The 26,803-nt window shown below is 30.1% G+C and overlaps 2 protein-coding genes and 1 long non-coding RNA gene across 4 annotated transcripts; all 3 read left to right on the plus strand.

Annotated features, from left to right (window-relative positions):
• The first annotated feature begins 4,526 nt into the window (after window positions 1–4,526).
• Window positions 4,527–26,803, plus strand: LOC132940203 (thioredoxin domain-containing protein 3 homolog). 2 transcript variants are annotated; one of them, XM_061007665.1, is made up of 11 exons: window positions 4,527–4,660; window positions 18,334–18,451; window positions 18,557–18,660; window positions 20,191–20,262; window positions 20,353–20,469; window positions 20,564–20,660; window positions 21,244–21,518; window positions 22,812–23,056; window positions 23,729–23,888; window positions 24,082–24,251; window positions 25,754–26,803. In XM_061007665.1, the coding sequence occupies exons 2-11, from the start codon at window positions 18,361–18,363 to the stop codon at window positions 26,064–26,066; spliced, it is 1,644 nt and encodes a 547-aa protein (XP_060863648.1). In that variant the 5' UTR covers window positions 4,527–4,660; window positions 18,334–18,360; the 3' UTR covers window positions 26,067–26,803. The 2 variants fall into 2 exon arrangements, with proteins under 2 accessions (XP_060863648.1, XP_060863647.1); XM_061007664.1 differs by lacking the exon at window positions 4,527–4,660 and adding an exon at window positions 14,224–14,322.
• On the plus strand, window positions 10,075–10,823 carry LOC132941862 (uncharacterized). The gene is made up of 2 exons (XR_009664197.1): window positions 10,075–10,221; window positions 10,346–10,823. It is a non-coding gene; the product is annotated as an uncharacterized LOC132941862 (long non-coding RNA).
• LOC132941861 (zinc finger MYM-type protein 1-like) lies at window positions 10,947–13,488 on the plus strand. The gene has a single exon (XM_061010078.1). It carries the CDS (start codon window positions 11,392–11,394, stop codon window positions 13,486–13,488), a length of 2,097 nt encoding a protein of 698 aa, XP_060866061.1. The 5' UTR covers window positions 10,947–11,391.

Genomic DNA, 26,803 nt, shown 5'->3' on the forward strand with positions numbered 1-26,803 from the left:
CAATATTTTTTTAATCTTCAGTAGCTGTACCACAGCACAACATACGCCTTATAAATTTTTTTGTACGTGACCAAATCGTACGGCGTCTTTTTTTTATGTTTTTCCCGGTTACCTGCACCGAATCCAGACTCCTCGAACCGGACGGCACATAGCTTTCGAATTCGATTGCCGCAATATTCGGCTTAGAATGATAATATGTCGCGACGCCGTTAAATTCTGCACTGGCCGAAGTCGAAGCCATTGATCGGCGCCCGTTTTGTGCCGATATATCGGTGATTATCGGGTACACTATTTGATTTACCTCCTCGACCGCCGCTTGAATTTTGGCATAATACGTTGACTGTAATCTTTTTGCGGCCATAGCACCGAAATATTTGGCACGGCTCGAGATTGGCCCGTACATATCCATTGGCCGACTCAACGACATCGAAGGCATGATGTAAGCTCGGCGTTTCCGACGAACCGTTTTTCCGACGACCAGCGGCAAGTCCTGCTGACAAGTCGCGACCAGCTTCAGGAATATCGATTCCGTTATTTGGTCTATTAAACCGGTGGGCGCTTTCCTTTTTGCCTCGATCGCCACTTCAATGTTGGCATAATACGTTGTCTGCAGTCTTTTTGCTGCCATGGCACCGAAATATTTGGCGCGGCTCGATAGTCCCCCGTACAATTCCATTGGCCTGCTCAACGACATCAAAGGCATGATGTAGGCTCGGCTTTTACGTCGAACCGTCTTTCTGGCGGCGACCATTGCACGGCTCGTGGTACTAACATCATCCAACACGTCATCTAACTGGTTTAGCGTATTTGAAGACATTTCTGTTTTAAATAGAAGAAGGCGAGTAACTGTAAGCGCAATCTTATAACAATAAATTATGAAGTGAAAGACAAATGTTATTTTAATAGTATAGTTGGCCGTTCCCTTGGAAACTATATATATTTAAATATTATGGTTACTATTATTATTATTATTTCAATTCAAATTTTGCAATTAAATAAAACTGGCAAAAAAAATTAAAAAATTCTGCGCATACAAGGTGATTTACCAAGCATGCTCACCCCCATATTTTTTCTTTTTAATGGCAATTGAGTATATATATTTTATGAAATATTGACATTGGCCTTTGGTTTTGGAAGCAAAAAATAATTTGCAAACATGTCGTTATCAGTTTTAGTCTTATATCCTTACTATTGTAGACGTTTGACAGAGTTATTCTATTCTGTATTCCTGTATGTCTAGTTTCTTCTAGTTTATCCAAAAAATATATTAATGTTTAACGACATTTTAAATAAGAGTAAAAAATTAAAAATACACTTGGTTAAATATTTTAACTGTTGTTGTAAAAAATAAAAATATCATATTAAAATATGGAGAATTTATGTTTCTATCTTTTTAATAAATGTCACACGTCATGTTATAATAATATAGTAAAATTGAAAGAAAGCAACACAATGTTACTATAAATCTAGACATATGTTTTTTGAAATTATTTTATATAGTTATATTTTATTTATTAAATATACTATTTAATGAAATGAGTAGGTAGTGAACGTTTAAAGCCCATAATTAATTGTATTTTAATTATATTTTTACTACCTATATATTATTTTTGGTTGACATATATTTCATAACCTTAACTTTTTCTCATTTGTTTATAAGGGCCACAGTTAAAATAAAATGACTTACAATCACTATCGTTAGAAACTCGGCCCTTTTAAAATCAGCCAACTTCAAATCTATTCAAAATTCCATTTGCTCTCAATCAAAAACAATGTTCTACAAAAACTCTTTTTCCGAATACGATCATATCCGCCTCTTAGGTAAAACCCACTCCCCTCCAACCACCAAACGTTTACTCAAACCATACCCATTAAATTGGACTGACTAACATAACTGAACCTACCAATCAACCCCAAAATCCATCCACTAGTAGAGGCACAAGCCTGGAATAGTAAACGGCATAGCCGCCCCTCCCAAAGCAAAGCAAGTAAAATGACTTACAACTAAAATTAATGAAGCACACTCTTACTAGAAAAAAAAATAGTGAATTAAACTGAAAATAAGTCTGAAAAAAAGGATTAAAGATTATTATTGAAATTAGCTAATGAGATGTACAAAATATGTACAATATAGTAAGACGTGGTGGTTTGAGAAAAAGTTACTTCGGTAATTACTAAATTCGTCCAGGTTAGGTTAGGTTGCGTAGGAATGAATGTATTGGTTTTACAATGATGTGTGAATTGCTATTTTTTTAATTTTGTGTGTGTACACGTTTTATAGCAGAGAAATGCGTCGATATTTTACTTCGAGGGTGGTTTCTGGTAAAACTATCAGTTATTTCCAAATAATCGGGAAAAACAATGGTAAAATAAGAATTTTCACGCTAAACAATTTAATGACAAAATCAAAATTCAAAACTGTTTATTTGTATAATAGTTCAAAAATAAATAACTGTAGAGACTTCACATTTTTAGGACATCATAAGGATTCATATTAAGCATTTACTAGACACGTTATAACTTTAAAAACGTTTATGACTTTTTGTGCTATTTTTACACATTTGAAATTTCTTTTTTTAGTTTATTTTTGATATATTAGAATATATGAAAAAAATGTTGTTAAAAAGGATGTAAAAAACTTGACAATTTAATACAATGTTTCTCGTAAGATATTCATACAGAATTTGAAAAATATCGAAAATACTTAGTGACGATTTTATTATAAGCATTTTAAGTTAACATTTTTACGAAATAAGAAACGTTACATAATGTAAAGACCGTCTCTGCTTAGAATTGTTTTTCGTATGTAATGATTTATCGTTGAATTCAAATTTAACACACCCATCACTGTGACCTAACTATTCAATGACGAGGTACACTCGACAGTCGACACCTACTTACTATATAATATGATCGATTTCCCCGATTTTTTCATTTTAAATAATTGGTAACGGGGTCACGTGGCCAATTTATTATATCATTACTTTTCAACATTATCTGCAGTGTTCGTATATCGATGTTTCTAGATAAGTATGTTGTACTTACTACTTAGAATTGTTAGGTACTTTAATGTCGTTTTTTATTTTCGGACAGTGCTCTGCGTCTGTTTTGGTATGAAATTTAATACTTTAACTATAGTTAATCGTGTGCTGGATGTGCGATGATTGCCAATATATTATTGTGCTTAATAGATAATATTATAGGGGACGTACACATTTTGTTGTGACACAAACTTAACATTTATAAACGTTGCTGGTCATGAAATACAAATGAATGAACAAGAAAAAAAGGAAGAAAAAGAAGCATATGAAAAAAAAGTTGGTTATCTTACTTATTTAGGACAGGACACAGATGAGGTTTACATTGGTTTACGTATGATTACGTAATAAGGCAGGTAAAATATGAAAATAGGAATATACATCTGTAAAAGTGTAGTGCTATTATATTATATATATCATATAGTGATATTCCCATTAAATACAATTTAAAACAATTTAAGAAAAAATAATTATCGTGCGGAGTCGGATAATACGAAGTAAAAAAAGCAGTAACCTAACAAATTAGTTTACATAAAGAAAATAATAGTTAATTATCAGTTGTTTTTCAACGCAATGTAGCAGTGTCCCAATGTCCGTAAGTTTGTATTTTATAGATTCAAAAAAACTAAAATATGATATCGGTTAGGTACCTGTTTTTCTTATATAAAACGTTCATAGAAATAAAACGAGAAAAATCACTAACGCGAATAAGAAATGCAATATTTTATAGCATGTTGAATTTACAGTTAAAAGTTTAAAACGATTTTATGGCCGAATTTCGACCAATGGAGGATAGGTACTGGTTCTTACTCTTATGCGCTGTTAACTTTTTTATATTTTTAAATACAGGTAGTGATTATGTATTTGTTATCATATTCATAGAATTAAATGAATATTCCATAAAATTACAAATTGCAAATCAGAGAATAGGTATTCATAAAAGTATTCAATAATTATAGACTATAGTAGTAGATTGGTATAGGTATATCAGGGGCGGCTCCAAGGGGGGCCCTAGGGACCACCTCCAAGCTGTATTTTTAAACAATTGTTTACTGTTAAAAAAAAACTTACAAAGAAAAATCATCGATATTTTCTGAAAATTACGACTTGCATGTAAAGTATGACATGCAGCGTGAGAGATTATAGGGTTACATTTCATGTTACAATTATTATAGTACTTCTAGGCGTTTCCACGACAATTTAAATTTCATCCGACGACACAACTCCAATAGGGTATGGTATACCCATATGACTTACGTATCTACCTACCTCATATTATACCTTTCCCTAGGTGGCTAGGTGTAATATTATTAATGTATCATTGTATTATAGGTTCAGGTGTTGTTAACACATTTTTACGTGCGGCAAACTTTCGCTGTCGTGTCGTATCCATGGGAACAATGTATGTATAAGACAAAGGAGACGTCTCGGCCGATATTAAACTGTCGTCGCTTTTTTTTTTTGTTTTTGTTTTATTGTATTAGTATTGTAAAAATCGAAAAAAAACCTAGAAAGAAATCGAGCTAGTTCATCGCGGTCCGTGCTCACATACCCACCAATCATTTCGGTATACCGCTTCCGACCGTACAGCCGATGAGTTACTATGACATCAATAGTTTACTGTAAGTACCTACTAATTAACGTAAAAGTCTATGGTAACCAGGTAGGTTAATCTATATATTATTACATGACGTAACCGTCCGATATTTGTTTACGGCGACGCGTAGACCGTTGTAGGCCAACGTCCCAATATGCCTACCTTTTAATACCCGCTATACCCATCGTAATATTATAATAATGGTAGGTACCTGTGCACAAATGACGAATAAAAATCTATTGTCGACGTCGGCGCGCGTGCTACGTCGTAACAATACGATGTCTGTGAACTTCATTGCTCGTTCCGGGTATACTGCAGGAATAATGTATTCGGGGAGCATCGCGTTTTCTAGATAACTTTCCGGCCAACTACCGTATAATAAAAATAATTATACATATTATATTGAAAATAATTATCCCGTCGATTACCCATCAGGTATCTGGTATACGGGGTGTAACAAAAATAACCGACTATACTGACTTATATAATATAGATGATTACCTAATATAATTTTGGCGCAATCAATAATTACAATTTTTTTTTATATACATATCATTTTTAAACACTTGCTTCATATTTATAGCATAATTGTTTTCATTTTTATTTCTCGAAACTGAAAATAAAAATTTTTAAAATTGATTCAAATGGTTTGGGAAAATTTTAAAATAGCCAATTCGTAAGTCTGATTGTTGTCATACGTTTAACTATAGCATTCCTTTTTTTTTGTCAGACCTTTCTGTTACACCATTTATGTATGACATATTATATTGTCGCCGTCATGCAAAAAGTGACCAAGTGAACATTTTTAAATTTTTAATTTGTATTACTCTATAGTTATTTAATTATTTTACTCTGTAAATTTTTGCATGTTTAAATCACAACATAGTTGCCAACGGGCAACAATTGACAAAAACACAAAAAATATAACTTTTTTTGAATTCATATTTTTTAGAAAAATGTTAGGTTCTGTATCACATGTACTTGATCTTTAATTATAAAGTGTTGACTTAACGTCGATCTTGTTTTAGTCTAAATTATTTTCAGTATGCTGGTATACATGCAGATAACTGATAAATTATAATATACATATTTTCCTGTATATTAATTTTGTATCTATTATTATTATGCCTGTTATTTTTATTTAGAAATATTTTTAATTATTATTATTAATCTCCATATACAAAACAAGTTTGATTTAAGAGGATACCACTGATGCACCAATGAGTCAATTAGCTTTAATATTAAAGCTAACAACATAATATTGGATCTGTTAACCCAAAAGTGGAATGCTGTTTGTGGGTCAGAATAGTGCACTGATAAGGGATATGGGAAATGGGGAATCGTTACAGCAGTAGTAAATCAATTTCAAATATATTTCGGTTCAATTTAATGCAAAAAAAAAATTTCATATCAAGAGAGCTATTAAAATTTAGGATTTCACATATTTTTGTATTTAATTAAACTTAAACCCTATACCACTCCACTCCGCCCATCAAAACTTTAAATACTTATAACTCATAAACTACTCGTCATAAATTCGATTTTTAAAATACTTAGAAAAATATTCTGCTTTGGAATATGAAATTAAACTCTATGCTGTCGTTCAAAAAAGTAAAAACATAAAAAATTATAAGGATAAAAAATATTTAAAAAAATATTTTTTTTTATAAAAACGTTAGGTTAGGTTTGGTTAGGTTAGGCCTAACCTAACAACTTGAAACTATGTAAAAAAATACTTTCAATAACATTAATACTTTTTGAGATAATGAGTGTTTTACTCTTAATGAATCACCCTGTATTTACGCTGTTTGGAGAGGTCACCACCTCCGTTCATTCCGTTTTAGGCGGCCCGTTGTGTGTCGCATGTCTTGTTAACATTTTGCCACAGTTGTCATGTAAACTGTATATTTTCTGGTCGTCCGCTCATCCCGTCGACCCACTCACTCGTACACGAAAAGTCCCCTGGCACCGGTTGGCATCTGCCGCGCAATTCTTTATATTTGCCACGGTTTCTGACTAATATTTATATAATGTGTGTATGTGTGTGTGTGTGTGTTTGTGTGTGTGTGTGAATTTTTTTTTTGTAGGTATATACTAATTGTTCATTCGTTGAAAATTTCGTCCTTTACGAATTATTAAATTATATAACCTACCTACTTATACAGTTTATAAATGTGATTATAATATATATCGTCGTATTATGTAAAATCGCAGTATATCTAATATCCTTAGTCGTAGGGTGATAAAATATATGAGGGGGAAGGAGGCTGTGCCCCGGTTAGGGCTCTGCCCCCCTTCACCCGATTTATTTTAATGAATAATGACATTCATTGTACACCGTCCATTGCTAGAGCTAATAAAAACTAAACTAACTCCTATACCCATTGACTATTATTGTTAATTTAATAGTAATTTAATGATAAAGATTTAAGATCATTTTGTTTATTGTAATATGCAATTGCAACAATATTTAATAAAAAAATATAATAATCTAAATGAAAAGTAAGAAATTTAAGTATTTTTTTAAACTATAATTCCAAATGCCTATTATAGCTGTCTACTGAAGTATATATTTAAGAAATCATTTTAAACAATATATTGTTAGAAATATCTCTTTCAGTATTTAGTAGGTAACTATTGCCAGGGATGAAAAACGGTCTTGTGCTATTGTAAAGTTTACCTTATATAATATGTATTGAAACGTTTCATTGTCAAAAATGACCTTTCGCGTGATGCCGAAGGACAGATCTAACTTTAGAAGTTTATATGTATAGGTACAGGTTCCGTTAGAAAATTTTTAAATTGTGATAGGTTTTTGGAATAAATTAATTGAATATTTTCGGTTCAGTCAAGGCCGTAACTGTAAACAAATTTCGGTGGGAGAGAGGGTCCAAAATTTTTTTTAATATAGATTCTAGACACTCATAATTTTCACGTTTAAAACATACACAAAATACAAGTTCAAATCCAACGAGGAACAAAAAAAATTAAACGATAGTGAAAACTATCAAAAACAAAAAACAAGAAAAGAAAAAAAAAATTAGAGGTTTGTATCGTTATGTTTTGACTTTTGAAAATGATTAATTATATGGATATTGGATACATATCTACGACTTTTTTTTATTTAATATACCCTCTTTATTCTCGTTATTACTGTTTTAATGAAAGTATAAAATTATTCTTAATACAATACTTAATAAACAATATTCACTGCTAAACTTTTTGTAATTTAAAAACAATTTTGTGGGGTCTGACTTCCTGAGTTACGGCTCAGTTGCGGCTTTGGTTCTGGTTCATTATTATAATTTTGAATATAGTTTTTAGCAAGGCTGGACAAGTAAACGATTTTTTTTAACTCGTTAAGTTAAGTTAAAAATTACTCGTATTTTTTTTCGTTAACTCGTTAAGTTAAAAGTTAACTTTGAAAAAAAGTAACTTAACTTAGTGTAAAGTTAAAATTTGCTAATTTGCAAAAATAAGAAATTCCAGACGCATAATATGGTTTATTAGATAGTTTTGCTTTACGTTCAAAAAAATTACTGTGGAAATTTAAAATGATACATCAAAGTAAAAACACATTAAAAAAATTGCATTATTCTTCGGACGAAAATTAACTTAATTTAGATATTTTTGAAATAAAATTAACTTGAAGTTAACACGTTAATCTTGAAAAAAGTAACTTAGTAAGTTAAAAGTTAATTTGAAAAAATAAATTACGAGTTAATTAACTTAATTAAAATTAACTTAACGTAACTTAATTTTAACTTTTAACTCGTTACCGAATGCCCAGACTTGGTTTTTAAGTCACAAAATAAAAAATTGAATTTTCAATGAGTAGGTTGTACTAGGTACCTAGTTAATAGTTATAACACTTATAAGTATTTCAGTTTTAGATGAGCGGAGCTTTAGTTGCTAACAGAGGTTCCCCACACAAAAAATGTTGGTTCATTATTCTGGTTTTCTAAACTTAAATACTTACTTACCTATAAATAGTTATAATAACTTGTACACTAAATTCTTCAGAAAAACATTCTACTAAAAAATGTATGCAATCATTCAACAAAGGTAAAATAACATAATATTTTTCCAAAGTCTTCTTTTGTAATTACTTATTTGTAATATGAAAAATATGTTTCTAATTTTTATATTGTAGAAAACTGGTGTTAATCTATAAAAGAATTTTATTCAACATCAATATTAAATTTAATATAATAACTAAATAAATCTGATTTCTTAACTGTTCAATGTAGAATCACATTTTTCTTTCATATAAAATATATATATTTAATGCTGTCATTGTGGAAATGAATAAAACCCCAATTTATTATTTTGGATTATTATTTACTAACGTGAATACGCATTTCTATATCTATAAGCTATTTTAAACACATTCTATAATATGGCGGATTTGTTTAGAACTGTTGAATTGTGTCTTAGGAGTAAAACTCAAATAGTAAAATACATTTCTGTGATTAAAGTTAGTTGAGGGCATAAATCGCAGGAAATATTTCTTGACGACTGGCTGGTTCTTGAGTGATCAAAAATGCCATGTTTGGTAGGAAGAAGGTTTGGGAATTAGCCTTCAAGTATGTATACTCTCGGGAGTAAAACTTGCATATTATGTTCTCTGGGTTAGTCAGCTGAATGGGTTATTACCTATCAATTTAACGCTACCAGTTTGCAAATTTTACTCGTGGATTCGAACGTGTAAAGAACTGCCATCAGGTGTGACGAGCAATTATTCCCAATCATTGGGTAAGTATTAGGTAGTTATTACTGGGTTGAGCTTGTCAAGCAAGGCTAGGTTGAGGAGAATAAGGTTTGAGAGCTTCCTTCTGAGTCCTATGATAGTACGATGTCATGGACAAAGTCAGCCCAGTACGGCAGTACCTAACCCTCAATGATACGATGTCACGGTAAACAGACAAGTGTGAAGTCAAGACTCTTATATTCAGTAATATTCAGAAATACGTACCCACTAGCATAGAAAATACCATTTAGGCATGAGTCATAGGCGTGCGCACGGGGGATGCCGGGTATGCCATGGCATCCCCTGCGGAGGTCATCTTTATCATAGTTTATGGTTGTAAATATTTTGATCAAAATTTAAAACATTTTGGTTTTTGACCAAAATATTTTTATTTTTACTTACAAAAATGTTTAGAGTTTAAATGATATCTAATATCAATTAGATTGCGAATGATGCTCATATTTTCTATAGATAATAGCTGATAGTAGATACCATAACCATGATGTTGGCATAATAGCTTGATTATGTGAATTATTATTTTTACATTATCTTAAATCGTGTTCACAAACGACCACGGTTACCACGGTCCGCGATATAGGCATATACATGATAAAATAATGTTCTTTTATCATGGGCATATATTTAATCATATCTCATATTCTCATTGTCACTATTAACATTATCAACATTCTCATCATGACATTACACCACAGAATTTTATAAAAAAAACGTTATTCTGTCATTATTCTAACACACAATAATCATGGCAGCTAAAAGTAAAAAATTGAAAACTTTGCATGAGTTTTTTATGCCAAACACATCAAAACGAAATTCCGGTAAGTTTATATTAATTATATTAGTACTTTAATATAATATAATCCACATATCCACAGTCTATACATATTATGTAAGCTGTTTTATTTAACTTATGAATTAATAATATTCATTTTATTAATTTAGGTGACAATGATCTAGATGATCCAGTAACATTAGAACAGTGTAGTCAAACAGTTGTAGAATCCGAAAAAATTACTGTACATGAGCTGTTAGGTATTTATTTACAATTATTTTAATAATGTATTACCTAATGTTTATGTTCAGTTCTAGACTGTATTTATAGATGCATTGTCTCTAGTTAAATATTTAATTTATAACTTATAATATATTATGTAATATGTATATCCTAATTCCTAATGATTTTGTTTCATAAATGTCTTATATTGTGAAATACCCTGTGGCCTGTATGGCTGTATATTAACATATTAGTTAGTAGTAACTTAGTACCTGTCTATTGTCTAATATGTATTTATTTAATAACATTGATGTTAAATGTTGTAATTAAATATTTTGTATATAACTTAAAAAAATTGTGTTGTTTATTTTTTTTGTGTTGCTCTGTAAGAGTTAATATAATAAATAAATTATAGTTTATAAGGTATCTATTATTTAATCAGTGAAATTGCAAGACATACATTTTTTTTTGTAGGTGAGTAATTTTTACGCTTGAGTTTTAATATGACTTTAACCTGACATATTTTTGCTTATAGTAGGTAAGTTTTATTTGAACTTTTAACAAAGTTTAAAAGTTTTAATAATGTTAAACTTTTTTTGCATTTATCATGATGCATTTCAAATTTCAATATCATTACCTAACATAGTAACATGTACATATTTATCAAAATGAAATAAAGTAAACATTTTTATAAGTACCTAGTACCTACCTATTTGTGTTGCTGTCTTTTATTTAGCATAGTATATTTGACAAGGATGTTGCATGATTGTATTATATTAGGTACATATAAATTAACAAGTATTTTACTTTTCATCTTTTTCTATTTTAATATAATAATACAGTATTCTGTATCTTTAAATAATTATTAGACTCAGTATGTGACCATTATGATTGTGACCCTGAAGATCCAGCGAATACAGATAATACAGCACCAACTTATCGATTAGAGCGAAAACAGAGAATACATAAAGGGCCATTCCAGCCAAAATTAAAAATGTATCCCAGGACACAATTCGGTAATAGAGCTCGAAGTTTCCAAAGCGCCTGGTATGATGATTTTAGCTGGCTAGAATATAGTTTGAAACTTGATAGAGCATTTTGTTTTGTGTGCCGAATGTTTAACACAGCTTCTGGGTTAAATGTTGGGCAGATAGATTTAGCTTTTACAAAAAAAGGTTTTCAAAATTGGAGTTCTGCTACTACAAAATTTAAAAAACACCAAAATTCAAAAACCCATAATTTCACCATGACAGCGTATCACAATTTTTTGAGTTCAAAACCAATTGACGTCACCTTGGATGAATCTAGAGAGCTGGCCATAAGTGAAAGAGAAAAACAGAGGTTATACAATCGAAGCATCCTGCATAGATTGATAGACATAACATTGTGTTTAGCTAAAAGTGGCAAACCATTTCGTGGACACTTTGAAAATGATTCCCATGTGTGTAAAGGTTTATTTTTAGATATTGTGGACATATTGAAAAAATATGATTCAACATTACAAACACATTTACAAAAAGGGCCACAAAATGCCAAGTATATAAGCAATCATATACAAAATGATTTATTGGCTTCTATTAATAATGTAATGAAACGTTGTATTGAAAAAAAAGTAAGTAACCGTCTTGTTACGATAATGGCTGATGAGACTAGCGATGTGGGACATCACGAACAGATGTCTGTGGTTATACGCTACTTTGATGACGAAGCATGTAAACCTGTTGAACAGTTTATTGGCATCCAACGTTTGACTGCAGTAGATGCCAATACTATATTTAATAGTTTATCAAACAAAATTGCTCAGTTTAATATTAATTGGAAATCAGTCATAGCTGTATGTTTTGATGGAGCCTCAGCTATGTCTGGAAAATTTAACAGTGTACAGGCCAAAGTCAAGGAAATTAATCCATGCGCATTGTATGTTCACTGTTATGGCCATTGCTTAAATTTAACCTTGGTTGATAGCTTAGGGAATAAGAACCGGATTATATTTGATTTTTTTGGCTGTGTTCAACTTATATACAGTTTCATTGAAGGAAGTCCAACGAGGCACGCTGTTTTTGAAAAAATTGTTCAAGAAACAAATTCTAAATTGAAAACTCTTAAGACGCTTTCAACAACCAGATGGGCATGTCGTGCTGAGGCTGTCACAGCTGTTGAAAATAACTATTCATCTGTTATTCAGTGTCTTCAAGAAATTGCCAATAACACTAAATATTCAGAGGTAAGAGCAAAAGCTAATGGTATTCTTTATCAAATGAAGAGTTTCAATTTTATTTTTGCACTTTATATGTTGAAACCTATTTTAATTCAAATTCAAATTGTCAGTGCTCAGTTACAAGCTCCCAACTTGGATTTATTGGGAGCAGTATCTATTGTTAATGCTTTAAAAAAATCTTTAGGTGAGTTAAGAAACAACGATGATAAATATTCTACACTTTATGATAATGTTCTTAAAGTTTGTAGTGAATTTGAAATTGATATACCATGTGTCAAAAATAGAAAGGTTTCTACAAAAATAGAAAATAACAAAACACAGCATACACACATAGATAAAAAAAGTGAAATGAAATACTGTGTATTCTTTACTGTGTTAGATGATATGTGCAACGGTCTTGAAAATCGTTTCAACCAGGAAACTTTAAATATTATTAGTTCAATAGGCCGCTTAATACAACTGAAAGCTGAACAGTTTGATATTGATTTGCTATCTCAAACATTTTCACTCAATAATGATGAATTAGAAGGCGAGCAAAGTCTTCTACGTTCCATGCCAGATTTTATACCAGGCACATCAACTAAAACAATTTATCAATGGTTGGAAAACTTATCAACAAGTCAAAACTTTTTAAACATTCATAAGGCATTGAAACTTTTTGTAACAATTCCAGTTACCAGCTGCTCATGCGAAAGAGCTTTTTCTAAACTCAGTTTGGTAAAAACGAAATTAAGAAGCCGTATGAAGCAGGAGAGATTAGATGATATGATGATGATTTTCATTGAACAAGAATTAGCATCGCAGATAAATCCCGAAGATGTAATTGACGAGTTTAAGAATCTGCATCCTTTTGAGAGAAGATTAGAACTCTAATACTATTTAATTTCTTTATAAATATTGTTAAATATATAATTAAAAATAATAATTAAAAACTATGTTTTGTATATATATTTGTGATGATTCTGATTTTTGGATTCGATACATTATAAATCATGCTCTTTGACTATCACCTTTTTATTTATAATATACAGAGTTATTGGGGAGTGATTTTTTTTGTATTGGGTTAGGTACTTTTAAAAATATTGGCATCCCCTGCGAAAAAAGTCTGCGCACGCCTATGGGCATGAGTCATGACGTAAACTAAATTAAAACAAATACGAATATGCCAAATCGGAATATAATATATATGATTTTCAACACAGAGAAGACTGGAGTGTGACTTGACGTGTTGATAATTTTTTTTCTATGTCTTACACATTTTGATTACTAAATTATCTATATATTGAAAAAGATTAATTTCTTAGGTTTATCGTACCATTTATGGGTATATAGAAGAGCGTTATATTCATTGAAACATTCGTCGCGCTGTTAATTTCCGCTACACACGTCATTCGAATTTTATAACTTTTCTGCTTCCCCTGCAGTATATTATATGCAAAACGCACGCTTTTAATTTATACCGTATCATTACGACTATTAAATATCTATTTTCTGAAACTTCCATGAGTATTTAAACTTTTGGAATGTCACGAGCCGAGGGTAGTGCACAGGGGGTTTTAAACGTCCCTATATAAATAGGTGCACGGCACGTGTTTTCCGATCATTGTACTCAGTGCTGTGGTTATAGGATTTGTGTGGTAGTGGTAAATAATTCAATTATTTTTTTAAACCAAAATTCAATCGTTATTGAAGATGCCACCAAAAACAGTAAGTAATACAATTTACTGTTAGCATAATATTATGTGAGATATTGTACAATAAATAATAATATTCCCGTATTTGGAATTAACATTCAAGTCGAACTTCATTCTAAAAATATTTTTTAGGAGTGTCTGAAGTTTAAATGACGAAATTTGATATTCTGAAACCTTAAATTAACGATTTATCATCAAACGATTTTAACTTTTCAATTGTTATTCTTAAATAATTAATTATTTAAGCTTGAAATATTCCACTGCTAGATACTCAACTTATCATTTTCTATATTTAATGAAAAGATGTTCGTGATATTTTGAGTAATTTTGTGGGGATTAAACACTTTTACGTGTATTATATTTTATATTGTACACAATGGCCTTTTTAAAATATTTAGATCAATTTTAAGCTATTGCCTATTTGTACCATGAACAGGCAACATCCTTCACACCGTTCATCGGTAAGTCGGTATTCGCTCAAAAATTAATAACAAACATAATATGATATAAATATGTACCTATTGACTATTATTATAATAATTAAATATTAATGAAATAAATTCAACGTTTTTTACAAAAATAATTCAACCCTATCTAATAGTACTTTCACTTTTTACTAATAGGAAAATTAATAATTAATATAATAGTAATACAGATATTATGGTATCATAAAATATACTAAGTAATATAGAATATTGTTTTGTATGCGATGATGGTTTATCATTTAATTGAAATTTAACACATCCATGTTGGTCCGTTTAATTATTCATGGTCAGTGACTTTCTCAATAATGAGGTATAGGTACACCCGACACCTGTTCAGGCACGGATCCAGAGCAAATATCTGGGGCGGGGTGGGCTAAAATTTTGTTACAACACAAATACGATATACATTGATTATGAATTATAATTATAATCAATCGTATCAGTAGTAGTTCTGTGGGGGGAGGAGGGCTAGCCCCTTGGATTCCTCCCTGCAACTATTGTACAGCAGAATAGTTATCTACTTGTACACTTTTTTTTAAACTGTTTTATTCCAACTAATAAATAAATTATACTTGATTTCATGTCAAATACAATATTATTGAAGGGAAGACAAACTATTAAAGAACTGCATGACGTATACATGTTTAGTTTTTTTTTAGAGTGAATTTATAATATTTAATATATGGTCTTGATAAATATTTTTAACGAAAAGATTGAATCAAATTATTTTAACCAACCATAATGGCTAATCTAATTATTTGTTAACATACGATAAAATATTATAATAAAGTAAAAAATAAGGTCCTCCAAAATAATCCAGCCCCATGTAGTTGACTGTCTTGTAGTTGAATAAGAATTAAATTGTTTTGAAAGGTTGTATATAGTATGACACTATGACCTATAATACCTGTAGGGATTCTTTCTAGTGATTATATATTTATATGAAATAATGATGTGAAGTAACGGCATTGTTATTATTTTCTTCTAATAGACGTATTACGAGAATAGAACAGTCATATTTGAGTAGTAAATTGACTTAAGTCTAAAATATGTTCATTAAATTACTTATTTTGTAAATAATATACTATACAAGCTTTAGTTTTATGTCATATAATTTATTTATATTTTACCAGTTAATGTACCCACGACTTATACAGATGTCAGTGCAATGCATAATTCTTTAAACGTTTAAATACCAAAATGATAATGAAAAGTGTACAACAAATAAGCTTTAAAATAATATATACATTAATATAAATGAAAAGCGTACGATTAATTAAGAAAAAAAATCGGGTAAGTGGATGTCGCTCTGCTGTACAGTAGGTTACAAGTGGTTCACTGTAATGGATGGTATGATATTTGAATTCAATAATATAATACCATCGTATATGAAAAACGATTCTGAGTAAATAAGGGTTGTCAGCCCAGGAAATTGTATATTATATTTATTTTGTTAATTGTTATAAGTTACCTATTAATAATTATTATTAATACGGTAGGCGGTAAGTTGAATTAATATTACAATATTAAAAAATTGGAAACTGATAATAAACAACTTGAAACGAGTCAAAATATTTTGAACATTTTATCAAGTATGAAAAATTATAAAATAAACATATGGTGTAAATTTCAAGTGTATACTGTTATTTGTTTTTGGATTACAACAAAATAAGAAAATCGTTACACGAGAAATCGAGTGACTATCCAATAATATAAACATTTTAACTTCAAATGCTTATAATAACTAAACTTAACTTTCTAGTCGACATTTTTTTTTTTTTTGATAAAGATAGACAAATTTATGAGGAATCCAGTATTACATTAACAAATCTTAGATTTAAAGAGAAAAATATTTATGAATTTCTAACTCAAATTTGATAATATACATATCTTTATGATTTTTACGTATATTGTCAAAATTCGAATTGAATTGCTCATCAAAAAATTGTGATTATGAATTTTTAATATTTTTCAACTTCCATTGTAACAACTAACAATATATTAGGAGCCTTGTATTCAATTTTCAATCTTCGTTACCAACCAAATACAATTTTATTGACATTTATAGAAAAAAAAAACTAAAATTAAACCAAAAACCAAACTCTTTTTTTGTCGAAAACCAATTTTGCGTAAAAATTCCTGTTATTCTTTAATTTATTTTTATTTTTTCCCTGCTGTTTTGAAAATTACTGAAATTTTAAATTTTGAATACCGATTACAAGTGAAAATAAATTGAAAATGTCGTGCTGTAAAGAAAATGCTATTATAATTATAAACATTCAGTGAAAATTTCATATTTCACTTGTTTTAGTGTTACACCAAAAACCAAAATCTATTTTATCGTAAACCGATTTTGCGTAAAAATTCCGGTTTTCCTTAATTTTTTTTTTTGTTTTTCCCGGCATTTTTGAAAACTACTGAGAATTTCGTACTTTTGTCCCGCCAAAATACCTACCAATTAAATTCACTTTTCTATCAGAAAAGATTCTGTTTAAGAAAACATAAGCATTTTTACTGTCCTATAAGGTCATTACAGACACAAATAAAAAACACACATCATCGTTGTAAAATCAAAAAATTCATCGCTCCGCTCAGAATCTGAAATGTGTACTTTAAGTAGTATTTTACAACTAGAAAATAATCAAAGTAATATAATGTTGTCTCTGTTATTTTAATTGATCAATAAATTATTATAATCAATTTACGTGTAACTACTTAACTTAATATATTTTGAAATAACGGAATGCCTTATACAGGCTTTTTTTTTTGTTTTTCAATCCGGAGATTGGTTTTTAACAAATGTTTCACAATGAATGACTTCTCCATTTTTCTCTATCATTCGCCATATTTTTAAGCTCCCTGTAGGAAGTGACTCCTGCATCCTGCATTATTTGACTAATGTATCTCGTCCTAGGTCTTCCTCTTGATCTTGTACCCTCTATCATACCTTCGATTATTATACTATGCAGTTCGTCTCCATGCCTCAACGTGTGTCCTATCATCTGCCATCCCTTCTCTTTATGGTGTCTAACAGTGTTCGTTTTTCATCTATTGTTCTCAGGATGTCTTCATTTGATCTTCTATCAGTCCAGCTTATTCTCTGCATTTTCCTCCAACACCACATCTCGAGAGCTTCTAACATATCTTTTTCTTTCTTATTAATTGTCCAGGTCTCACTTCCATATAATGCCACACTCCTAGACATATGTTTTTATGAGCCGTTTCTTCGTTGTTATGTTCATATTTTTTGATGTTAGTATTTTTCTCTTTTTAAGGAATGTGTTCTTTGCTTGACCTATCCTGCTTCTGATTTCTTTTATTGATTTCCCGTCGTCTGTTATAATGCTGCCCAAGTATTTGAAATGGTCTACTTGGATAATTTCTTTGTTTTCTAATGTTATATTTATAGATGGTACGTTTTTCTTGTAGCATACTAAGGTTTTTGTCTTAGCTGAATTTATTTTCAGACTATATTCTTTAAACGTAAAATTCATTACATTTAATGATTACATTCCACATTTAAATTTAATCTTATACAGGCTAATCAGAACAAAAGATCCGGAAGAATGGCTAAAAAGGGTGGGCAAGCGGTGCTTCAAGAAGAAATAAATAGCGATGATGATTGGACAAAAATTATAGAAAAGCCGGGAATGTATGGTAATAAAAATAAAAAAATAATATAATAATAACCAATATAATTTTTAATGTTTGTTTATTACTACTCTACTAATACTATTATTTACCTACTCGTTTGTTATTTAGTCGTTGACGTTTATACAGAATGGTGTGGCCCTTGTATACCAATGACGGCATACTTGAAAAAAATCAAGTTGGAATTAGGAAGTGAAAATCTACATTACGCTATAGTAAATATTCTCTGCCTTTGTATACGAATGTCTTGTACATCGTACAATAAATTTTAGTTACTATAAAAAAAATTGAAGTAGATATGTAGCAATACAATATACAGTGGCATAGCGAATCATGTTTTTCAGAAGCAATTGCTTCTGGTTTCTGGGAGGTGGTGGTGGGCCGTAACCTCATAAAGTCCACATGCACGGTCAGTCTTTGAACTTAATTTTGGGTGCTACCCCACCCCCTTATTTGAGCATATGAGTATCGTATACATCAGTTGGAGTAGGGTGGGGTAGGTCATAAATAATTTGTTTGCTTCTATATGATTTAAAGTTCGCTACGCCACTGCATATATAGTTGAAATGTATTAAAATGGGCTGAAACGACGATTCCTAGATACCTAACTGAATAAGTTAGGCATTAAAAATCTTAATTCTAAATAATATGTTGTATTGGTTACTTGGTTAACATCAATTAATTGATACATATACAAAGATAAAATATCTCTAAAGAAGTTTTAGAGAAATATTTTTTTTTAAATTGGAAATATAAAATTATATTTTTCTGTTTATTGAAATCTTAGGTTTATTTATGATCTGTACTTACAAGTAGCTAATACAATACATAAATTAGATGTATACTGAATATAATGTATAAATAATAGACAATTTAAAAATCGAATATTGACGGAAAAAGGGAAGTCAGTATTGGTGGCACCCTAGGGGTATATAATTTATTTTAAATATACAGTAGATCTCTGCACCATTTCCTTTACAAGCGTCTGAGTGTATTACTTGCTACAGAAACATATATGTTCCCGCCCATATTTTTTTATACATCATAATTATCATTCAGCAAGAATTTGTATGGCCATCGCAAAGGTTTGTAATGTATTATTTTGTCCCTAAATTACATTTTAAAATTCACGCATGTCATATATGCTCTACTCTCCAGTTGAATAGTAACAATCTTCAAAAAAATGCTTCGACATAATTTTATCGATTAAAAAAAATTTCTCAATATTTTGCAATTCAGGAGTTAACTTCACGTAATCCTCAGAATGTTTGATTAATTTAAAAAAAATTCTAAATACTAAAATCGAATTAACAATAAAATTCCACTGCATCTAATAATTATTCACAAACGGATTGCCTAATTAAGTCTAAGTGCCCCCAAACCTTTTTCTCTTTCTCACAGTGGGGGCTTGGGAGTTTTTGAGCGCAGCATCCGGTTTTCTAAAATCTTGTTATATTTGGTTAAGCCCTTGGGACCCTCCTATAGTTAAATATATATGTACAGTATATTGTTTATAGTGCCACAAAAAAAAAATAAACATATTATGTTGATTGATGTGGATTGTGATTAAATTAATAAGAACGTTTCCTTTTGCTAATTTATTATTATTTATTCGTATATTACTCATATTTATTTGACTCATTTACTACGCAAAATATTTATAAATTCGTTTCATTTAATATTGTACAGATTTTGAAGGATCTTAAATAATAAAAAGTTGTTTGATTATGATAATTAAATTCTAGGCAAAATCTGACAATATATCTGTGCTAAAAAGGTTTCGACAAAAAAGTGAATCCCATTGGTTGTTTTTTTATGTAAGTATATTGACTAACCACGAATAAAACAATATTTGGTTGATATCGTTAACTATAACTATTTATTTTTCATTATTAATTATTGAAAAGGATGGGCAATTAGTCAATATCATTATTGGCACCAATGCTCCTAGGTTAATGCAATTAATAGTGGAGGAGTTGGAGCAGTATGTTAAGTTCAAAAATGGTGAAGTCCAGAAAGAGTTTGTGAGTACCTATATAATATGTAATTCGTATTTTGCATATGGATACCACAAACAGTGTTGAGCAATACCCAAACACAACATTTTTATAAATTAAGATACCGCTGACTCAAGTGACCAGCGAGGAACAAAAAAAATTAAACGATAGTGAAAACTATCAAAAACAAAAAACAAGAAAAGAAAAAAAAATTAGAGGTTTGTATCGTTATGTTTTGACTTTTGAAAATGATTAATTATATGGATATTAGATACATATCTACGACTTTTTTTTGGTTATTTAATATTTAATTGAAAAATTAATTCAATTATTAATACTTATACCAATATCATACTTTAATGCTAACCATCATATTATATTCATATATCTGGTTGTGGAAGTTATACTGCAGACACCTACTACCCCTTATGAATCTTTTTTGCAATTATAGTTATCGAATAAATAATATTTATATCCATGTATATTGTATACTGTATAAATATTATATAGTCCGGTTCAGTGTGTCGTTTGCACCACATCCCAACATATAAACATTTAATTTAACAATTTTTTAGAACATTATATTAATTCATATACGTTTATAATTTGTTATAAAACTGTTTCAAATTAACCTAGAGCGACGAAACGAAATGTACTGTGTAATCAACAACATGTTTGATTGACAGTGGTTTCAATAGAAGACCACTATGAAGAATCTCATAAAAAATAACAAATAATAACAATAAAGTAGTTTTTTTTTATATAACATCACAATGACACTCAAATGATTAATAATTTAAGATTATAGAATGATGAAAAAGAGAGAACATTCTCTGAAACAATTTTCGGTCAACATTCAAATGCAGACGTGTGTCATGTTTTTTCCTCACACCGTCAAGTACATTATGGTGGAAAAACCAATTGAAGATGACGCTCAAGAACTCGATAAACCTCCTGAACCCGTGATGGTAGAAAAAAGGGTGTGCGAGGTGGCCAACTCGTGTGCTACTAAGTACGAGGAACTTATTGTTATTGAAGCTAAAGATGTGGAGTTGACGGAAGACAATTTGAATGAGGTATATTAACTTATTTTAAATATACTTGTCAGTAAAAATGTCCGAAAACGTTGAAAAATTACTCAAAACACATTAATTGTTACAAATGTTTTCTACAACAAAAGTTCTGTGTGCATGTCGCATGTGGAACAAAAAATTATCAACGTTGTTGCTTAGGTAATGTTATTATACTAATCATCGGTTGCTGGGGTAACTTGGTTGCTGTTTTTTATATCAGCAGTTAGATACTTAGATAGCCCACAAGGCCACGAAATTATTCACACTTTCTGATAGTTTAAATAAAAAACGTCCATTTTTTTGCTATGAAAAATAATTTCGATCTGGATACATTTTTTTAAACATAAATATGTTTTTTGTTTTTCTGACTGATTTTTCGTAAGGTTTTCGTTTTCACGGTTACCTATTATTTATTAACAAAAACATATTAATTATGATTCATAGATTTTTTTTGTGGAGGACAAATATCTAGTAAAGTTTAGCCATCACAGTTGCGTTATGGCAACCTGACAATAACAGAGATTAATTTTATGTTTATATTTAATTAATGATATGACGTTATAATTTAGTACCTATAGGTTAACCTTAGCAACCGATACACAACAACAACCAATTTCACGTTGCAGTACCTAGATTTCAGCTAGCAAGTAGCAACTACTGATGTTTAATATGATTAAGTAACCATACCAACATCGTTGGTACCTATAATATATATTTTTTCATAATTTTTAAAACATAATATTATGTATGATTAAATAATGATCCGTGCAACGGAGAAAATAATATCAAGTAGCACTCTACGCGTTTTTACTACCTATCAAGTATCAGTACCTTGAGGCCTATAGTGGGGTCATCCGCTTGTTCGGAGTTAGCTTAAATTGAAAACATTCTGATAGATAATGATCTATAATAATTAGTAGTTAGTAGTTGACATAACTGAAACTGTCTAAAACATTGTTGTTGGGTCATCAGAAGTAGTTGGAGATGAACAACATGTAGTTATCGGTCTATGAGATGTAGTAGTCGGAGCTAACCAACCTTATTGTTAACCACAGGTCGAACAGATTTAAGAATACAATTTGTGTTTAAAACGTTGAAAATATTCTGACATGTTATATCCAGGGAATTATTTAAAATGTTGGATAAACTGATACGCTATAAATAACTAATAAGTAAAATAATAGGTATTAGTATATTAAATGCCTTTACTAAATGATTGTAATTTCATACATAACTACCTGCTTATTTAGATTGGAAATTATACATGAAATAATTTGTTGCATCCGTCAATTTTAGTTGTTTTTTATGGAAAAAGAATTTTTGGAAAGCTTTCCGAAAGAATTGGTCGATCAACTGTTGAGTAAAAAAGTGTACTCGGTAATGTTGTCAATGCCAACTATAAAACAAGACACTGCACCCCAAGAAGCCGTCACAGAAGAAGAAAATCTGCCTGAGCCCATCGACTTAATGGGAGTAATAGAGCAGAAGTTAAGCACAATAATTTACGGCAACGGAACTCCATTATGCCCTAGTCCGAATTCGTAAGCATCTTACGTGAATAAGTTAGTTATATACTTATATTACACAATTATCAATATGTACCTAATACTATTGATTATAATTTATAAATACTAGTATAGTTTATAATCAATTCTAATACGTATGTGCATTGTATATGCATTAACGTAACCTTTATGTAAAATTATATTCACATATAATAATATTATAATTATAATAGAATAAAATAAAATAAGTATCTCGGGTATTATTTAAATGTCAATATACAAATTTACAAAACTTCAAAAAATACTTGTGTGTCTCAACTCTCAGTATAGCCAGAAGTGAATACTAAAATTAATATATAATTATTAAAATATATTATTACCTATTACCTAATATTTTTTTATAATTGTATATGATATATACATCAAAATCATAATTATATGATGGTCATATAGTTTACAAATAAATCTGTAATTGTATAATAATATTAATTAGGTAGTTAAATATAAATTATATGTAGGTATAATATATTAAATAGTATATACTGAGTATTCGTATATTTTTATAGCGTTCATGAACGTATAGACATCAAATAACGCTTTGTTATTTTAATTTAGAATATTACTTATTAATACAGCGGTCTGGTATGATCTAACTTAAAAATTAGGTTTAAATTGCGTTACGAAGGTTAGTGACCCTATTTATCATAGGCTTGCAGATGTACATAAGAAAGTAAATAAATCCGGACAAAATTTACCATCGATTTATACCCCAAGAAATCCGTTGAGTAAAGCTTCGGCGCTGACCATTTTGTTCAGCAAATTCTGCCAAAACAATGGATACGTTGCACCCCTGCCACCTTTACCTCAGGTTAGAAAACTATTTTTATTACACGTTTTAGTTTTCTATATTATATACCACACAAAAGCCGATACTGTTTATCGTACTTTTTTCATCACACTGCATGGTCGTTAAGGCGCATTCTCAAACTTAATTTTGACGTAGGTACACACTTGCATCAGAATTCTGTATACACATTAACGAGTGCATTATTTTTTTGCAGTACCTTGTCATTTTCGATATCAACAAATCCAACATCGTGTTACCGATCATCGAGGATCTTGAAGAAAAAGTCGTCTATTACGGGTTTTTCCGTAGCGCCGATCCCGAAAAACCCAAGTTACTCTGCAAAGATCCTGAATTGTTAGCTACATATGGCATGGACAGAGTTGGGTAGGTAGTATTCAACTTTATTGTCATAATTTAAATAAATATAAATACATTAAGCATATACCTTATATCAATTAGCAATTATACGAACATATAAATCTACACTTGTACAGTCAATTCGTTTTCTGTTGCAAAATGAAAGCGAACACGTGAGCGTTTTTCTGAAGTCTCAATAAAGTCTCAAGATCGTATCTATGGAATAATAAGTAAACAGTATTAAAGTTTAGTAAATAATTTTAATTTTCATACATAGTAAATTACTCGATTTTCATATCTTTTGAGATTAAACAGCCTTTAAAATTAAAAAGTTAGTCGTCTACAAAAAAATAAAAATAATTTTAAATTTTATTTTTAAGTTCTCGAGGCGTAATAGTTAATTAGGACGTTGAATATTTGTATATTTTGCTCAGTTTTTGTTTATAAAACACGTGTTTGACGTTTCTTCACGCACTCACGCGTGTAATTGGCAGAGCAGTGGTTTTTACTTTCTTGAATTTAAATATGGAATTCAAATTGATAAAAAATGATAAATACTAACCAGACTTTAATCAAATATATAGGTTTTAAGGTTTATAAGTACAACAACAATATACGGCACACGATTCATTTATTTAAATATCAAAATTACCGCCCAATTGTCCAAACATACACTATTTGAATTGATTAAAATGTAATATACTTTTAATATAATAATAAAAGGCCACTAAATAATTATAAAAATATTCTAAGAATTGAAAATTTAAAGTTTGATAAAATGTGCACCGAAAATAGTTTTCTAGATACTCGACTGTTGACACTGTTTGACACAATTGTCTGTACAATTTCAGAAACTGTCGGTATACACGAATAGTGGACGCTAATAATATAAACGGTCTGAGTTTGACCATGATTTATCTCGAGATGATGTTTTTATCGCAGAAATCATTATTTCACGTTGGTATTTTATTGTTGGTTTACCAATATAATATAAATATGGTATAGGGCAACACACAACGCGTGTGCAGGTTTGTAGAAACATTAAATCCCTAAACTTTAAAACTTACCTAAGTATTTGATAACTTAATGGACATGAGTAATTTAACTACAAACTTTTTTACGCGAGTCATTGACTCTGTAAGTTGTGTTTCTCAGATGTATAATATAATATGAGACACAAGATAAAAACATTTTTTTTTTTTTTTTGTTTTAAATCAAAAACTACAACAAACTATAATAATCGTTGGTTGTATATGTATAGTTAAAATATAGTTATATTACTTATATTTAAAAAATATTAATAAGGATACAAGTTGTTGTTGGGTAATGTGGATGAACACAGCGATGATACTGTATATAATATTAAACGCATTTCCAGTTTTACATTTTTTTTTTATAAAATCTATGCCTGTGTGATAGTAATTAATTGTTTGTACGTTTTTGTTTCTTCTTTAAATTGTTTATTTTGTCCATATTCATATTATAACAAGTACCTACCTATATACATATATTGCACTTTTTTTGCACAGCAAAGACGCCAAATTGGTGTTGTCTGTGCTCATGGACGACAAGGATAAGAGTCTGTTGCGGTTCGTTGACGTTGGGCCAATTTACGTGAGTCCTGATCACGAGACGGGCATTGACGATGCTATCAAGTTTTTCCCACACGACTTCGACGAGATGGATGGCGAAGTAAAGTTGTGGCTGGCCCAGCAGGAGGTTCGAGACGAGGAAGCTACAGGCGTGGACGTCTTGGGTGAATGTGATGAAGGAGTGATGGAAGAAGAGAACCCGCCGTCGGATCAGCAACAGGAACCAGCGCAGCCAACCGTCGTCGGTTAATATTGCGTCCAATGATGTTTGCGCACCCGTGGGTTTTTATTGCAAGTTCGACCATTTCCAATCGAATATACATTTTCCCAAATCACAAAAGTAGTTGTGATGAAACAAATTTTTGTAATCAGTTTATATTTTGTATTCCTGATACAAAATAAATGTATTCTTTACATGACTGTTCAATAGCAAACGTTTTGAAAATATGATCTACACAATAATGTACCTATATTGCCTATACATTTCGCCGTGATACAATATGATCGAAAACAATATAATAATTATAATTTGGTAAAATACAAAACCCTGCAGCAACGAGAAAAAAAAAGAGCTACAACATCGATAACAATAATATAAATAATACGTAATAATAACAGTTTTACACACAATATATTATTAATCCCATGGTTTAAAATATAATAGGTACCATTTACATTATAATATAAACATGAATATAATAATTACCTATTATGTCGCCGCCGCACGGTGGTCTGAAAAGTGATTTTAGCTTGCCAAAATGCAATTTTTGATGACAACCAAATTATAATTGGAGTTTATTTATTATATTTATATTGAGGACAGCCCATACAAGGTGAGTAACTCACCCACCGACCGCCTCACACAGTCGTTGTTATTGTTATAATTGTAATAAATGTTTATTGTGAATTATTGTTATGTAATGTGCAGATTATAAAGCTCGTCATCGCATGCCGCCGCGTCGGCGGTTTAGTTATGATATTTGCGCG

Source organism: Metopolophium dirhodum, chromosome 3 (assembly GCF_019925205.1).
Source record: "Metopolophium dirhodum isolate CAU chromosome 3, ASM1992520v1, whole genome shotgun sequence".
Lineage (NCBI taxonomy): Eukaryota > Metazoa > Arthropoda > Insecta > Hemiptera > Aphididae > Metopolophium > Metopolophium dirhodum.

Excerpts from the sequence above, each read along its gene's own strand:
- LOC132941861 (XM_061010078.1), top strand. The coding sequence starts at position 11,392 with ATGTATCCCAGGACACAATTCGGTAATAGAGCTCGAAGTTTCCAAAGC.
- LOC132940203 (XM_061007664.1), top strand. Across the intron at positions 21,519-22,811 it reads CGGAAGACAATTTGAATGAG|TTGTTTTTTATGGAAAAAGA; the intron begins GTATATTAACTT and ends CGTCAATTTTAG. Across the intron at positions 23,889-24,081 it reads CCCTGCCACCTTTACCTCAG|TACCTTGTCATTTTCGATAT; the intron begins GTTAGAAAACTA and ends ATTTTTTTGCAG.